Here is a 16752-nt window from a genome sequence, read left to right as displayed (position 1 = left end):
CTAACAAAATCAAGGTTCATCGTCATCAGCAGTCGATGATGACCCAATATTTGGCTTGAGGCGCTATTTTCAAGCTTCACCGTCCCTTAATTCTCCCGCGTCTTTTTCCGTTATTTTGAGAAAAATAAAAATTAAATTACTTTGTTCCTTGACTAGCTGCTCTGCTAAGCTCTATCAGTTTGGTCTTGTCATGTGTTATACTACTAATATTTTATCATAGCTCCAGTTGATTGCTAAAATTGGAGGAGAAATAATGTAATGGTGTTTGAGAAAACTCAGCTTGAGAAACAAAATTTAATATTAGAGGGTGTAGAGTCGTACCAATTTCAATGGCGTTTTTTAGGGATTTGGGGGTAAGAAGAAGCGGATGGGATAGAGATGGGCGAGATAATGGCTAGCATTGTTTTCTTTTTTTCAATTTTCTCTTTTATTATTTTCTAATCAAATTTTTTATAGTTACTCGCTTGTAGGAGCGTCCAATCACTTATTTTGTTTGACTCAGCAAAACAAAGGCCACATATACTTGGTCAATGATGAGAGGGGTTTAAAACTAATATTTTATACAAGTTCAAGTGCCTGGTTAAAACTATATGGAATAGGGAAACCGGGATGTCAAAGTCGAATAAGTAAAAGTGTCTGTTGGGCTTTTCTGCCAAAAAAGAAAAATAAATCTGTATACGGGTGAAACCGAGCCATAAGACGCCTCGGCTTACGATGAAGAAAATGGAGCAAGAGACGTAATGGCAAGGAACCATAATCGAGACAAGAAGCCCCTCGAGCAGGGATTCAGGCAAAACGCCAGGCCTCGGGAGTATAAGGGCCATGACCCCGAGTTCGGTTCGAATCCCAAAGGCCTCAGAGAGCACCACCAGGTAACCGAGCAGGACCAACAAAAAGTCGTGATGTCTGTGACCAACCGGATATCACGGCGTGGATCTTGGCATGTATCGGCAGAGAACCGGTGATTGGTTAAACAGAAGATTTTAGGGTAAAACACCTCTACTATATAAAGGGGGTCTGATTATTCATCAAAGACATTGTAACACACATATCAAGACAATATACTCTTATTTTCTCTGTTATTCAAAGTTCTTATTCTTGTTCATCAGTACTTCGTTATTATGAGTCCGAGATCGAAGGCGCACATCTCATTAATGCTGTCATTGAGTACGGAATCACCCCCTTAAGTGGTTTGACAATATATTACGTCCTTTATCTATTTAATGTAATGTAATTTATCGTTTGTATTGAATTAATCCACTTATCCTTTAAATCACATACAAATTTAATTGTTATCCATTTTTAGGGTAAACAGTTTGGCTCCCACCGTATAGCTAAGGATAATAGTGGAAATTTGATACAAATTTCCATAACACACTCTATTTTACATTTGTTCTTTGAGCTTTTAATTTCAGGTCAGATTAAAATTGTAGAACTCCCAACCTGCCCATTTGAACGTGGATATGATGAGTCCAGCCACCATGGAGAAAACAACATGGTACCCAGCAACAAGGTGCCCCCTGCTGACCCCAACAAAGTCCCGGTCGCTGATCCGATCGATGCTAACTCACACGTGGCTATGAAAGTAAAACTGCCTACTAACCCCAAAAATAGCATTCAAGGGGGGAGCCTGGTCGATATCCCGGAGTACACACGACCGTGAAGGTGACGGAATCAACTTGCGCGTGATATCTGAAATGTTACAGGCTCAATAGGCAACAATAGCCCAGTTGCAGAACCAAAGTCGAGCCCCTAGCAGAGTTGAGCCCGAATCGTCCTAGAAAAGCGCCCGCATAAATTAACCGGCCACGAAAAGGCCGGGTGAAGAAAAACCTGGGACCAACCCCGAGATAATAAAGATGTTCAAGGAACTAACAAAGCGGGTGGAATCGGGAGAAAAGAAAATCGAAGCCAACGACAAAAAAGTGGAGACCTATAACTCCAGGGTCGACCGAATCCCGGGAGCACCACCGATACTGAAGGGCCTGGATTCCAAAAGGTTTGTCCAAAAACCTTTCCCTCTGAGCGCAGCTCCGAAGTCGATCCCAAAGAAGTTCTGTATGCCCGAAATTCCGAAGTATAATGGGACAACCGATCCCAAAGAACATGTGGCCTCGTATATGTGCGCCATCAAAGGGAATGACTTGGAAGATTATAAAATCGAATTCGTTCTGTTGAAAATGTTTGGAGAGACCTTGTTGGAGGGAGTTATGATATGGTATCACAACTTACCTCCTAATTCCATTGACTCATTTTCTATGCTCGCAGACGCATTTGTAAAAGCGCATGCCGGGGCCATCAAGGTCGAGACCAGGAAATCAGACCTTTTCAAGGTAAAGCAAAGAGATAACAAGATGCTTAGGGAATTTGTATTGAGGTTTCAAATGGAACGGATGGACCTGCCTCAAATCTCAGATGATTGGGCTGTTCAGGCCTTTACCTAAGGACTCAATCCCCGAAGCTCATTGGCTTCACAAGAGTTGAAGCAAAATCTGATAGAATACCCGGCAGTAACCTGGGCTGATGTCCATAGCCGGTACCAATCAATAATCAGGGTCGAAGACGATCAGCTCGGGGCCCCTTTAGGGTCTGTTTATCCCGTCAGAGCTGATGACAGATCCAAGAGAGACATTGATCATGAACCAAGATCGAATAGAGACTGGTATCAACCGTACAATGGAGATTGAAGGGGTAATGGGTCCGGACGCAACACTATAAGAAGTGAAAGAAGGAGCGACCGAGGTCAAAATAATCGAGGTCTCATGAGCAAAAACGGTTTTGGCAGACCCATCGGGTCTAAGGAAGCACCAAGGTTATCAGAGTATAACTTTAATGTCGATGTTGTCGCCATCATATCAACCATCGGACTCATCAAAGATACTAAGTGGACTCGACCATTGCAATTTGATCCTGCTCAAAGGGACCCCAACCTAATGTGTAAATACCATGGCACTCATGTCCATAGAACCAAAGACTGCCAATAACTGAGAGAGGAAGTAGCCCGGCTATTCAACAACGGACAACTCCAAGAGTTTCTGAGTGATCGAGCCAAAAATCACTTCACGAATAGGGACTCCAACAAACAGATCGAGCAAGAGGAACCTCAGCACGTCATAAACATGATCATTGGTGGGGTTGACATTCCCTAAGGGCCAATGTTAAAGCGCACCACAGTGTCCATCATAAGGAAAAAACGAACTCGAGATTATGTGCCAGAAGGAACCGTATCTTTCAACGACGAGGACATTGAAGGCATCATACAACCACGCAATAACGCACTGGTAATATCTGTACTCATAAATAAATCTCGAGTTAAGCATGTGTTAATTGATCCAAGTATCTCGACCAATATCAATAGATCGAGGGTCGTAGAAAAGCTAGGTCTACAAGACCAAATAGTGCCTGCAGTCTGAGTTCTAAACGGATTCAACATGGCATGTGAGACCACTAAAGGGGAAATAACCCTACTAGTGAATACCGCCGAAACCGTTCAGGAAACAAAATTCTACGTGATTGAATGAGATATAAGGTACAATGCTCTATTCGGGAGGCCATGGATTCACATCATAAGGGCAGTACCCTCGACATTACACCAGGTGTTGAAATTCCCCACACCGGGAGGAGTTAAAACAGTTTACGGAGAGCAACCGGCTGCAAAAGAGATGTTCGCGGTCGATGAGGTAGTCCTAATATCCGCACTCTCGACATCAAAGAACCTGAGTTTGGACGAGCGAGGATGGTGACTACGGGGTTCCCAGGTCTTTTATAGCCCTTGAGGATTCCGATGCCACCAAATCAATGGTCGAGGAGCTGGATCAAGTCATAGTGATCGAGCACCTGCCCGATCGGAAGGTATACCTGGGCACATGATTAAGTCCCGAGCTCAGGAAAAAACTCATTGAATTCCTTAGAGCTAAAGTAGATTGTTTCACTTGGTCCCATCTTGACATGACAGGGTTCTTGCCGGAAATAACTACTCATAAGCTAAGCTTGGATCCGAAATTTCATCCGGTTAAATAGAAGATGAGACCTCAGTCCGAAGTCAAGCATGCATTCATCAAAGACGAGGTATCTAAACTCCTTAAAATATGCTTCATTCAGGAAGTTAAGTACCCAGATTGGTTAGCAAACGTAGTAGTGGTCCCTAAAAAGGGAAATAAATTAAGAATGTGTGTAGACTACAAAGACCTGAACAAGGCATGCCTTAAGGACTCTTTTCCTCAACCCAACATCGATCGTATGATTGATGCAATGGCCGGCCATGATATCCTCAGCTTTATCGACGCCTATTCCAAATCTGTATGGACCCGGGCGATCAGGAAAAAACTTCCTTCATCACTAAATACGGCACCTACTGTTATAATGTAATGTCGTTCGGATTAAAGAATGTTGGTGCCACTTACCAACGCCTAGTAAACTGAATGTTTGAAGAACAAATAGAAAAATCAATGGAGGCTTACATTGACGACATGTTAGTAAAGTCCCTGTGAGCAGAGGACCATTTGGAACATTTGCAGGAAACCTTCAACATACTAAAGAAATACAATATGAAGTTGAACCCGGAGAAATGCGCATTCGGGGTCTGATCCGAAAAGGTCCTCGGATTTATGGTGTCCAACCGTGGAATCGAGATCAATCCCAACAATATCAAGTCCATAGAAGACATAACCGTCATGGACAACGTCAAGGCAGTTCAAAGGCTAACCAGCACATAGCTTCCTTGGGCAGGTTCATTTGAAGATCCTCCGATAAGAGCCATCGTTTCTTCTCACTGTTAAAGAAGAATAATACCTTCTCATGGACGCCGAAGTTCCAACAAGCTTTGGAGGAACTCAAGAGGTACCTTTCGAGCCCATCTTTGCTTCATACTTCGAAGGCAGACGAGCAGTTGTACATGTACTTAGCGGTATCTGAGATAGCGGTAAGTGGGGTCCTAGTCCGGGAAGAGTAAGGTATGCAATTTCCTATCTATTATGTTAGCAGGACTTTGGGCAAGTCCGAGACTAGGTATCCTCACCCAGAGAAGTTGGCGCTTTCTTTGCTAAGCGCCTCCCAGAAGTTAAAGTCGTATTTTCAATGTCATCCCACATGTGTCGTAACTACTTACCCGTTAAACATAATTTATAAACCCGAGCTTTCGAGACGATTATCCAAATGGGCCGTGGAAATTAGCGGGTACGATATCGAATATCGACCCCAAACCACCATCAAATCCCAAATTTTGGCAGACTTTGTGGCCGACTTCACTCCGGCCTTAATACCCGAAGTCTAAAGGGAATTGTTGTTGAACTCGGGGACTTCCTCGGGGATCTGGACCCTCTTTACGCACGGTGCATCGAACACAAAATGGTCCGGGCTTGGCATTGTGTTAAATCCACCCACGGGTAACATAGTTAGACAATCCATTGGAACTGTGAAATTGACTAACAATGAGGACGAGTATGATGCCATGATTGCAGGTCTCGAATTGGCTAAAGGTCTGGGGACCGAAGTGATCGAAGCTAAATTCGATTCCCTCCTTGTGGTGAATCAAGTCAATAGGACATTCGAAGTAAAAGAGGAACGAATGCGGAGATACCTGGATAAACTACATGTAACGCTACTTTGATTCAAGGAGTGGAGCCTGTAGCACGTACCCCCGGATCAAAATAGCGAAGCCGACGCTCTAGCTAACTTGAGGTCGTCCATTGATGATGATGCGTTCAACTCGGGAACATTCGTACAACTCATGAAATCGGTAGTGGAAGAAGGCCACGCCGAGATAAACTTGACAAACATAACCTGAGACTGGAGAAACAAGTATATAGATTACCTGAAGACCGGGAATCTACCCTCAGATCCTAAAGAATCGAGAGCTCTGCGTACAAAGGTGGCCAGGTTCAGCCTGTCCGAAGATAACACCCTATTCAGAAGAACATTCGATGGACCGCTCGCCTATGTCTGGGGCCAGGAGACACCGAATATGTTTTGAGGGAAGCTCACGAAGGCACCTACGGAAACCACTCAGGGGATGAATTGTTGATTCGTAAAATAATCAAAGTCAGCTATTAGTGGGTCGATATGGAGAAAGATGCTAATGAGTTCGTACGGAGATGTGAGGGCTGTTAGAGGCACGCACCGACAATCCACAAGCCCGGGGAGCTGCTACATTCGGTCTTGTCGCCTTGGCCATTCAAGAAATGGGGAATGAACATCGTCGGTCCCATGCCACGGACACCCGGTAAGGCTCAATTTTTATTTTTTATGACTGACTATTTTTCTAAATGGGTTGAAGCTCAGGCATTTGAGAAAGTTAGGGAGAAAGAAGTTATTGATTTTATTTGGGACCATATAATATGTCGGTTCGGAATGCCAGCCGAGATCGTTTGTGACAGTGGGAAGCAGTTCATCGGCAGTAAGGTGAGCAAATTTTATCGAGGACCATAAGATCATAGGATCCTATCAACACCCTACCACCCTACTAGGAACGGGCAGGCAGAGTCTAAAAAAAAGATCATACTATAAACCCTTAAGAAGAGACTGACCAACGCCAAAGGAAAATGGAAGGAAATTTTGCCCAAAGTCCTGTAGGCGTACTGTACGACCTCAAAATCTAGTACCGGGGCCACCCGATTCTCGTTGGTCTACGGTTCCGCAGTGCTAATACTGGTCGAGGTAGGAGAACCGAGTTTCAGGTTCCGATATGCAACTGAAGAGTCAAACGGTAAGGCCATGAGCACGAGCCTGAAACTATTGGACGAGAGGCGCGAGGCCTCCCTCATCTGGTTGGCCGCCCAAAAACAACGAATTGAAAGGTATTACAACCGAAGAGCCAACCTCCGACACTTCAATATCGGGACTTGGTGTTAAGAAAGGTGACACTGAATACCCGAAACCCGAACGAAGGAAAGCTGGGACCGAACTGGGAAGGTCCATATCGAATTGTCGAGATTACCGGTAAATGTTCATACAAACTCGAAGCAGGGAACAGTGAGAAACTTACAAACAACTGGAATGTGACCTACTTAAAATGATATTACTACTAAGGTACGACACCACTCTTTCTTTTCTTTACATATATTGCGAATTGGACTAAAATTTGCAGGCAGCAGCCAAAGAATGGTGCAGTTGTTAGGCATGAAAGCACGCCTTGCACTCTTTTTTCCTTGAACCATTTTTGTCCCAAATGGGGTTTCCGACAAGGTTTTTAATGAGGAAGCAATGGATCGTGCTAACTTAGAATCAAAGCTTAGTTATGAACCATAATCGATGGTCGCATCAATAGTATCTGAGCCCTCTCGACGATCGACTTCGAATAATAGGGGCCATCACCCTCGGGTAATGATTTTAGCAAGGAAGGAAACTTTGTGCTTGAATAGTTTGAGCTCGGTGGATATGATTTATTGTAAGAGCCAAATGGTCAAGTGAACCGTGTCCGCGTAGACCATCTAAGCCATAACACGAAGTTTGTACACACTTACAATCTTGTATATTGCACACAGGAATGAAAGAAAGTTCCTGCCTTGCAGATACATATTTTTCCCCTTAAAACTATTATATTTTTGTTCATTAAGGATATCGAGTCCAAGGGATGCCTCTATCTGGATCCAAGAGATCACCCCCACTCGGGGACTGTCGTTCAAAAAAAACTCGGACGGCTCAGGCTATCGAAAACCAGAGGCATAGAAGCCTATTAGGCAGTGCCTAAACTTAAAAAGCTACGGCCACCCCCACTCGGGGACTGTCGTCCAAGACAGGTTCAGACGGCTCGGGTATCGAAGCCAGAAGGTACAAAGCCTATTAGGCATTACCCAAACTTAAAAGGCTACGACCACCCTAGAAATAGCTCGGAGACGTCCGAAGCCCGTAATCAAAACATAAAGGCCTTCAAAAATTCCAAACCGGTTTGAAGGCTACCCTCAGCAAAACTATAATCTAAAAATATCTAAACAAGCACTTCAGGGAAAGCATCCAATCATACCGAGCCCTCCTCAAGTTTCAAACAAAATTTACATCGAGAACGAGCCTTGTTTGAACCTCCGAACAAGACCTTATTTCTACGTTTTATTGTATGCTAAGGCATTTGGAATCTTTGCAAATCATAAAGGGGAAGCCAAAAGAAACGAACTCAAAAATTACTAAAGGGAAAAAAGTCGTATACATATTATAATAAAAGTATTTTAAAAAGGCCAACGATAACGGCCACAACAAAATGAACAAAATGCAAAAACAAAGAAAAATCCCTAAGGTGCCTAAGCCTGATCTTCACCAGATGTTGCCTCGTCACTAGAGCTGTCGGGGTCTTCTCCATCCTCGGGTTTGCCGGAAACCTCAGAGTCTTCCTTAGCCCTGGGGTTAGCCAGCTTCTTGTCCTTGGCCTCGAGCCTTTTTGCATCTTCGATCTCGGCCGACAGGTCGAAACCCCAGTCATGGACCTCCTCGAGAGACTCCCTTAGGGACAACCACTTCACATACTCAACAGTAACTTTTAGGAGGTCTTGGGCTACCTCAGCATCAGCCATGTACTAGCTACCATCTCTGCAGCATCAGCCCTGGTTATTTCCGACGCAGACTTCGTTGCTTCGATTTATTTGCCAAGCGCATCCCGTTCAGCTATGACCGAGCCTAGTTGAGATTGGAGGCCTTCGATTTGTTGAGCCCCTGCATCGGCCTTCTCTCTCGCCACTCAGAGTTGGACCTTCACCGATGCCAGCTACTCCTGAGCAGTCTCCTTCTACGAAGCCAATCAGTCCATTTTTCCTTTTCACCCTTCGGTCATGGCCTTGACCTCGTTGATCTCGGCTCGGAGTTGGTCTATCCTGTCAACCTTCTGCTCAACCTGCGAGGTTTGGTCGTTAGTCGCCATGTCTAACTTGTCATCACTAACTTCAAAAATCTTTACCTGTTCCACCAGGTCAGCATGCTCCTTCTGAGCTACATCCAACTCAGCTCGGAGACTCTTAACTTCTCATTAATGTTACTCGCTGAGAAGCTTATACATGTCCCTCATCTCAGCAAGCTCCTTGACCTCAGCCTCGATTTGGTTAATCTCGGTCCGGTAGCGGAGAAAACTTTCATGATGAAGTACTGAGGCCTACAAAAACATAAAAAAGGCATGAGAGATATCAAAAACTAAATCCGAAGATGAAATAGTGTAATGACGCCTTACCCGGTTCAGCGCCTACTGTGCTTCATTAAACAAGCACGGCGTATCCACCTTGTTCATTTTCTCATGGTCTTCTTCAGTTACCAGGAAGCGGAGGTAGCCAGCTACTCCAACGGGGGCGAAAAGAACCCGGGCATCCTCCGAGACGGTGATGATTATTGACCTCTTTCGACCGGGATCCATGCTCGGGACGAGGAACCGATTGATTAATTTTGAGCTCCAGTTCAGCCCACCAACCTCCGAAGATGGGTCTTTCCTCGGAAACTCCAAATCACCTAACCCGGAGAAGTCTTCCAAGATAGTTGAGTCCACACCTTCGAAAAAGGAACGGAGGGATCGTCCACATCGTGGGCCCCGGGCCCCTTCGTTGGATCGCTCCTTCACCACTTGGGTTTTGTCGAGCATAGACTCGGTGAAAGAAGGCGACCACAAAATTTCTATGACACCGGGCGGAGTGGAGCCAGCATCTCGAGAAGTCTCGGCCCTCACATCTACATCGGCCTCCTAAACCTCAGGGGGATCAACCTCTATTGTTTCCCCCTCGGCTGTCACCCGCTCTTCGGGGAAGGACGACTCACATCCATAAAAACATCACCTTCCTAGGGCTCGTCCCTAAGCCAAAAAAGTGAGTCTGAGCCGAGGAATGGCATTTGGGACTCGAGTAATGGCGTTTGGGACTCGAGCAAGGGCTGCACCACAGCAAATACAGATGAGAAAGGAGAGATAAAACATAAAATCAACATTTAAAAGAAAGTCATGCTTACGTGATATATTCCACTCCTCAGGAAATGGCCTGAACTCGACAGGGATCAAGTCTGCGGTCCTCACCCAAACAAAGCGTCCCTGCCAGCCCCGATACCGGTCCTCATCGATGCTTGAAAATTGGGCTTTACTGGCCCGTCATATGAGCTTTATCAGCCCCCCGGGAAGATTCGGGGACTGTACAGGCAGAGTAGATGATCGATTATGAACAGGCAGGAGTCGATTTTGTTCATAAAGAATCGGAGGATTATGATCCTCCACAACAATGGGTGGATCTTACCGAGGCACACTTCATACCTCCAACAGAAGTCCAGAATAACCGGGTCCACCGGGCCCACTATGAAAAAGTAAGGTAAACACTAAGATACCCCTCCACATGGGTAGTAATGTCGTCATCGGGCCCAGAGATTATTATGTCATTATCCGCCCAGCCACAGTCCTTACGAACCGTAGGGAAGACGACCTCGGTGATAGAGCAAATGTACATAGATATTGCCTCGCATCAGCCTTGCAACGATGAGGGTTTTTCGACCTTAAAGTCATCCACGACCGAACAACCCCCGGTGAAGAACATTTTCAAGGAAGGCTCGGCTGCCGGTTCATCGGTAGTCGCGCCTAGAGCGGACCTCTCGAGGTCAACCACATCGGGAGCGGTCTTCTCGACTTCAATACGAGGGTAGAAGCTTGGTTAAAAAGTAAAAACTGAATGAAGGAGGGGAGTATTTATAGAGGCTTCGCGCCATTTTGTATCCAGGGACCGGCTGACATGCGTTTGAAGTCATTATGACACAATTGACGGGACATTTCAAATATTTTGTCGTTTCTGTTATGGCGTGTTGGAGAAGGAATCAAGGTGCTTGTGTCGTTTCTCATTGTTTCCGTAAACTTACTCTACGAGAAACGAGGGGACTATATGTATAAGGGTGAAACCAAGTGCCTCGGCTTCAAATGAAGCAAAACGAAGCGAGAGACGTAACGGGAAGGAACCAAAATCGAGACAAGGAGCCCCTCGAGCCGGGATCCAAACAAAACGCTCGGCCTCGGGAGTATCAAGACCATGACCCCGAGTTCGGTTTGAATCCCAAAGGCCTAAGAAAGCAATACCAATAAAAAGTCGTGATGTTCGTGACCAGGCAGATATCACGGCGTGGATCTCGGCACGTATCGGCAGAGAACCGGTGATTGGTTAAATAGAAGATTTTTTACCTTTTATAGAATTGTACTTAGGGTAAAACTCCTCTACTATATAAAGGGGGTCTGATTATTCATCAAAGATACTTTAACACGCATATCAAGGCAATATACTCTTATTTTCTCTGTTATTCAAAGTTCTTATTCTTGTTCATCAGTACTTCGCTATTGTGAGTCCGGGATCGAGGGCAGACATCTCATTACGGTTGTCATTGAGTTCAGAATTACCCTCCTTTAGTGGTTTGACAATCTATTACGTCCTTTATTTGTTTAATCTAACGCAATTTATCGTTTGTATTGAATTAATCCACGTATCCTTAAAATCACATACAGATTTAATTGTTGTCCATTTTTTAGGGTAAACAAAACCAACAAAGAGCTAAAGAACATATCAAACAGTTTGACTATGAAAATCAATGATTAGAAACATAACTCCAAATGGAATAGAGTAAATCATCATTTTAAGCGAAAAAAAACCAGAAATTGAGAAGCATTTGAGCGGAAATAGAGAAGAAATTGTCACTTTATCCCGAGAAAATAACAAGTGGAGGTGAAGATAAGGAATGGTTGCGTAGAGATCATTTACAATGGAGGAGGTGGAAAATGTAATCAAATCTTTTAGAGGTGACAAAGCCCCAGGTTTCAACCTTATATTTTTTCAGAAATATTGGAGTACAGTAAAGGATAATATGTGGAGAATTGTTGAAAGATTTCATAAAAAGGGGACCTTTATCAGGAGCCTAAATTCTACTTTTGTTTCTTTGATTCCCATGAAAAAAGGAGCAATAGAGGTGAAAATTTAGGCCCATTAGTCTATTGGGGAATGTGTACAAGATTCTAGCAAAGCTGTTGGCAGAAAGACTGAAATTGGTTATTGATAAACTAGTTTCTGAGAGTGAGAATGCTTTCATTAAGGGTAGACAAATAACATATGCATCTACAGTGGCTAATGAAAGTATCGAATATCTGTTGAAAAGGAAGAAGAGAGGTGTTGCTTGCAAACTTGACCTAGAAAAGGCATATGATCATGTTGATTGATCTTGTTTGTTATGCATAATGAAGCAGATGAATTTTGGTTACAAGTGGATTGAATGGATCAATTATTGTATCTCCACTGTTAGGTTCTCTATGTTGATAAATGAAAACCCCCAAGGCTATTTTAGATCTCAAAGAGGATTGAGGCAAAGGGATCCTTTATCCCCTTATTTATTTACTGTGGTAATGGAAGCTTTCAGTAAGATGTTAATGAGGGCAGAAGAATTAGGATGGATTAAAGTCATGAGCTTTGGAAGTATTGATGAAGACAGGGTTTAAATCTCTCACATTTTTTATGCTGATGATACTCTACTGTTTTGTGAGCCAGAAAAAGAACAGATGCTTTAACTCAAAGGAAATCATTTTTTTATCAAAAAAAAACTCAAAGGAGTTCTTTTAACTTTTGAAGCAGTCACTAATTTGAGGAATAATTTGGCCAAAAATAGTATATTCAGTATAAATGCTGATGATATTATTGATGAACTGGCTGACATTTTGGGTTGTAAAGTGGAGAAGTTTCCAATAATTTACTTAGGGCTTCTTTTGGGGGCAAAGAAAAATGATCCTAATATATGAAAAGGGGTTCTGGACAGGTGTGCAAGCAAGCTAATTCCTTGGAAGAAACAATGTCTATCCTTTAGGGGTACACTCACTCTAATTAATAGTGTGTTGGATGGTATGCCAACATATTTGATTTCTTTATTCTCAATGCCTGTTGCAGTAGAAAAAAAAAGATGAATTCTTTGAGAAACCAGTTTCCATGGGAAGGGAATGCTACAAAAAACAGATTGCATTTAATTAAATGGCAGGTGGTATTAAATGATAAAAAAGGAGGTGGTCTAGGATTAAGGAATTTGAAATTGCATAATAAGAGCCTACTTTTCGAATGGCTTTAGAGATACATTCTGGAAGATAATAAAGTTTGGATGAATTTGATTAATACAATTTATGGTAATAAGAAAGGCTGGAGACCTCCTTCTTTACACATGAAGGCAAGAGGTGGTTAATGGAAGTGCATTAGCGGACTATGGGAAGAATTTTTGGATTATACTAAACTGAAAGTTAGAAATGGGCAAAGAATCAAATTTTGGACAGATTTATGGATAGGGGATGAATGTCTGAAATTTAGATTCCCTAATTTGTTCAATTATTCTGTTAACAAGGATGGTACCTGTAATATGGCCAATATTTTGGCTAATGTAATCCATCTCACATAAGTATAATCATATTTGCAAAGTGTATACTTTGTTGGCAATATTCTTTGGGACCCAAAAATATTACATTGTGTGGTGGATATCATTTGCACAAGTTGTATCTTTTCTTTTACAACTAAGAGGCCAAAATATTTTTGCCTATAAAAGGAAAGGACATTAGTTCATTTTAATCAAACCAACAAGACATGAGTCTTCATTTCTTGTTTCTTTCTTTTCTCTTTTATTAAGAGTGTTTTGTATGAGAGTTAAGTATTGGGAAGCACTTGTGTGAACCCTTTCTTTGGCATGATCTTGTGAGGTTATTCTCTTAGGGTATTTGGGATTAATTAGAGTATTTACTCTAATTTTGTACTCTCTTTTATACTCTTATTGGTATAGTGAAATTGCTCATCTTCGCTTGTGGACGTAGGTCACACTGACCGAACCACGTTAAATTGGTATCTTCTTTATCTTCTTTAATTGTCGTTGTTATCAACTTGCATTGTCTTTGTTATTGTCATTGTAACATTGTTTGGTTAAATTCCGCACTACCCGATTTCCCGATCCTAACAGTACCATCTCTGATTTCTACTCAGATACAGGTTGGCAAATAGTTAATAACAATGTGGAATCTTTGATTTGGACTGTCAGCAAGGATAGAACTTTCTTTGTGAAAAGATGTTACGACAGGCTGATAGAATAGTCAAATCACAGAGATAACAACTGGCCTTGGAAGATTATTTGAAAAATCAGAGCTCCAGTTAAGGTAGCTTGCTTTGGGTGGATAGCAGCCTGGGGAGTCTGTTTAACTCAGGATAATGTGTTACCTATGTGAATAAGAGCAAGAATCAGTGAACCATCTTCTTCTGCATTGCAGAGTATCTACCCAATGCTGGGATCTATTTTTTAGCATTGTGGTATTTTTGGGGTGATGCCTTAATCTGTGAGGGGCTTATTAGAAACTTGACAATCCCAAAAAGTACCTAGAAGGCTGAAACAGATGTGTAGAACCATTCCATTGTGCATTCTATGGACTTTATGGCTAGAAAGAAACAGGCCTGCTTTGAAGGACATAGAAATAACATTATTAGAATTAAGAATATATGTCTTCATAATCTGTATTTTTGGTATAAATGTAGCCAGTTAGGAAATCTGAATCAATTTATGGACTTTCTAGAGGTGTTAGGAGAGGGAGAATAGTTTGCTGATGTTGTAATTTGGGATATTTTTCTGTAACTTTATTGTACCATCTTGGTACCTTATTAATAAAATTTTACCTTACCAAAACAAACGAGCCTTTTAAGGCTTTCGAGAGATGGATGGCTAGGTTTTGAGATATTAAGTAGATTTGATCCCTATTGTGACGAATTTTGTAGAATGCATTATAGCGACTAACAATTCTGAGAATATTGAACTACAAACGATTGCAAACGTGGTCCAAGTCTATTCATAAAGAAGCATAAATAATCAGTAAAGTAGATCTATTTCTTTTTGAAAGTAATAAATCAGTATGATATTTTTTACTCATTCTATAATTTAAATTGATAGAACCCTATCAGACAAGGGCTCAGTCCAAGTCCATTACTCTCCTGGACTACCCTCAGATTTGGTCGTTCACTCCACCCTCATGACTATTGCAGCTTTACTTCCTAAATCTCATTTTCTCGTCCAAATTGCTTGTGCTTTCATCACAATGTTTGTCAAAGTGAAACAAGATTCGGCCATTAATTCACCAAAGAAGTAAAAGAAAGAAAAAGATTGCGAGAAAGAGAAAAGAAACAGCCTGATATAAGGAAAAAGACCAAAATTGAATATTATGTCAGAACTTAACAAGACTTCATTATTCTTATTGTTCTTCTTTTAGCTCTATTAAGTATCCCCAAATGAAATGGACAATAGGTGCTGCAAAACCTGAATGTAAGACTAACCAAGCTGTTGGGACGCCCTGCCTAGAGGAAAATCATGTCTTCTAATTTCTAAACCTCTATTTAAGACAACAAAAAACATATATTTACTCTAACTAGAACTTTGAAAAACAATATACTACGACTAATAACCCTTTTTCATGCAAATAGTGACAAAATAAAAAAGAGGAATGCTTAGAAGAACTTCAACCAACACAAGAAAATGTAACATATAGCTTCAAAGATATTCACTGTCTTGTTCTATATATGATTAAAAGGAAATACAAAAGGAGAACTTCAATTATTAAAATGAAATAGGTAAAACAGAACTCTTACAGTTATCGACGACATGGTTGTTAGTCTTCATGGTTATCGTGTCCCCAGTCAGCAACCAACGAGGGACTAACAAGGCTTTCAACATAGATTTCTGTTTCAAAACAGCTCTCAAATTTAGTAACCTCAGGTTGTCTGATTGTATCATCCTTTGGATTGTATATCATAAACATTGATCGATACAAAAGTAAAATTTCACCCTTATTTAACCGGCAAATCGGCGGTGAAAATGACATGGCAAAGGGTCGATAATGCACATGATTCCCAGGATCATCGGGACAGTAAATGGTGAACATCTTTGTCCAGAATGCTTCAACTCCATAATCATTCATAACCCACACATCATAATGACTTCCCTCATGGTTACAAATCACGATAAGATCACTTTCAAAAACTCCCGGCATCAAACTAAATTTGCCTTCTCCAGGGGCGAAGCTATGTTGGCCCAAGGGTGGTCAACTAACCACCCTTTGCCGAAATATTATACTACGTATAAGGTAAAATATTATTTGTTAGTAATTAAAAATAGATTTTGAACACCCTTGCATAGCCCACTGGCAATTTGAACACCCTTATTGAATTTTCTGGCTTCTCCACTTGCCTTCTCCATAATTGGGTTGCTCCACCATTCCCCATGTCTCATTTGATATATCAAAACACATGATGTTGCATCTACTGTCGCCATTGAGCTCATGAACACTAGCAAGTGAGGTCCAATAAAGCTTCCCTTTAACAAATATACCTGAACTATTTACCATAAAGCCATCCTGAAAATTATCCACTGTTCTCCAAGAATCAGCCTTTAGGCTGTAAATTCTGATCTTAGTATCATATGAAGGAAAATCACTAAAAGTATTGAGAATAAACACAACTTTATAATTGTCATGTAACTCATCAAATCCAAAACCATATCCTGAAAATCTATTACAATCCCTCCTCAATGTAACTTCTGAGGCAGGCAACTTCTTGGACTTCCTAATTGATGGGTTCCAAATACATAAATCATTTGGTGAAGTCTTATCAAACGGGATATACACTAGTCCAATGTTCAAACAAATTAATCCATTGGCAGAACCCACACACCAAGTAGTCTGGGATTTGCGCATGGGAGAATCCGGGTCAAATGCCTCAGTACAGTCCTTGAGGTAATTATCTCCGATCCAAAGCTTGACATAACCGTGATGTGGCG

The 16752-nt window shown here is 41.9% G+C and overlaps 3 protein-coding genes across 3 annotated transcripts; 1 reads left to right on the top strand and 2 right to left on the bottom strand.

The window, feature by feature from the left end:
* Positions 1–11685: 11685 nt before the first annotated feature.
* On the top strand, positions 11686–12412 carry LOC138898688 (uncharacterized). Its single transcript, XM_070184771.1, has 3 exons — positions 11686–11737; positions 11985–12115; positions 12164–12412. Exons 1-3 carry the CDS (start codon positions 11686–11688, stop codon positions 12410–12412), a joined length of 432 nt encoding a protein of 143 aa, XP_070040872.1.
* A 3174-nt stretch (positions 12413–15586) lies between these two features.
* Positions 15587–15967, bottom strand: LOC138898687 (F-box protein CPR1-like). The gene has a single exon (XM_070184770.1). It carries the CDS (start codon positions 15965–15967, stop codon positions 15587–15589), a length of 381 nt encoding a protein of 126 aa, XP_070040871.1.
* A 168-nt stretch (positions 15968–16135) lies between these two features.
* Positions 16136–16669, bottom strand: LOC104109851 (F-box/kelch-repeat protein At3g06240-like). Its single transcript, XM_009619221.3, has one exon. The coding sequence runs from the start codon at positions 16667–16669 to the stop codon at positions 16136–16138; it is 534 nt and encodes a 177-aa protein (XP_009617516.1).
* Positions 16670–16752: the final 83 nt, after the last annotated feature.

The sequence above is a fragment of the Nicotiana tomentosiformis genome, chromosome 9, assembly GCF_000390325.3.
Source record: "Nicotiana tomentosiformis chromosome 9, ASM39032v3, whole genome shotgun sequence".
NCBI lineage: Eukaryota > Viridiplantae > Streptophyta > Magnoliopsida > Solanales > Solanaceae > Nicotiana > Nicotiana tomentosiformis.
This window is presented reverse-complemented; position numbering and strand designations above follow the sequence as displayed.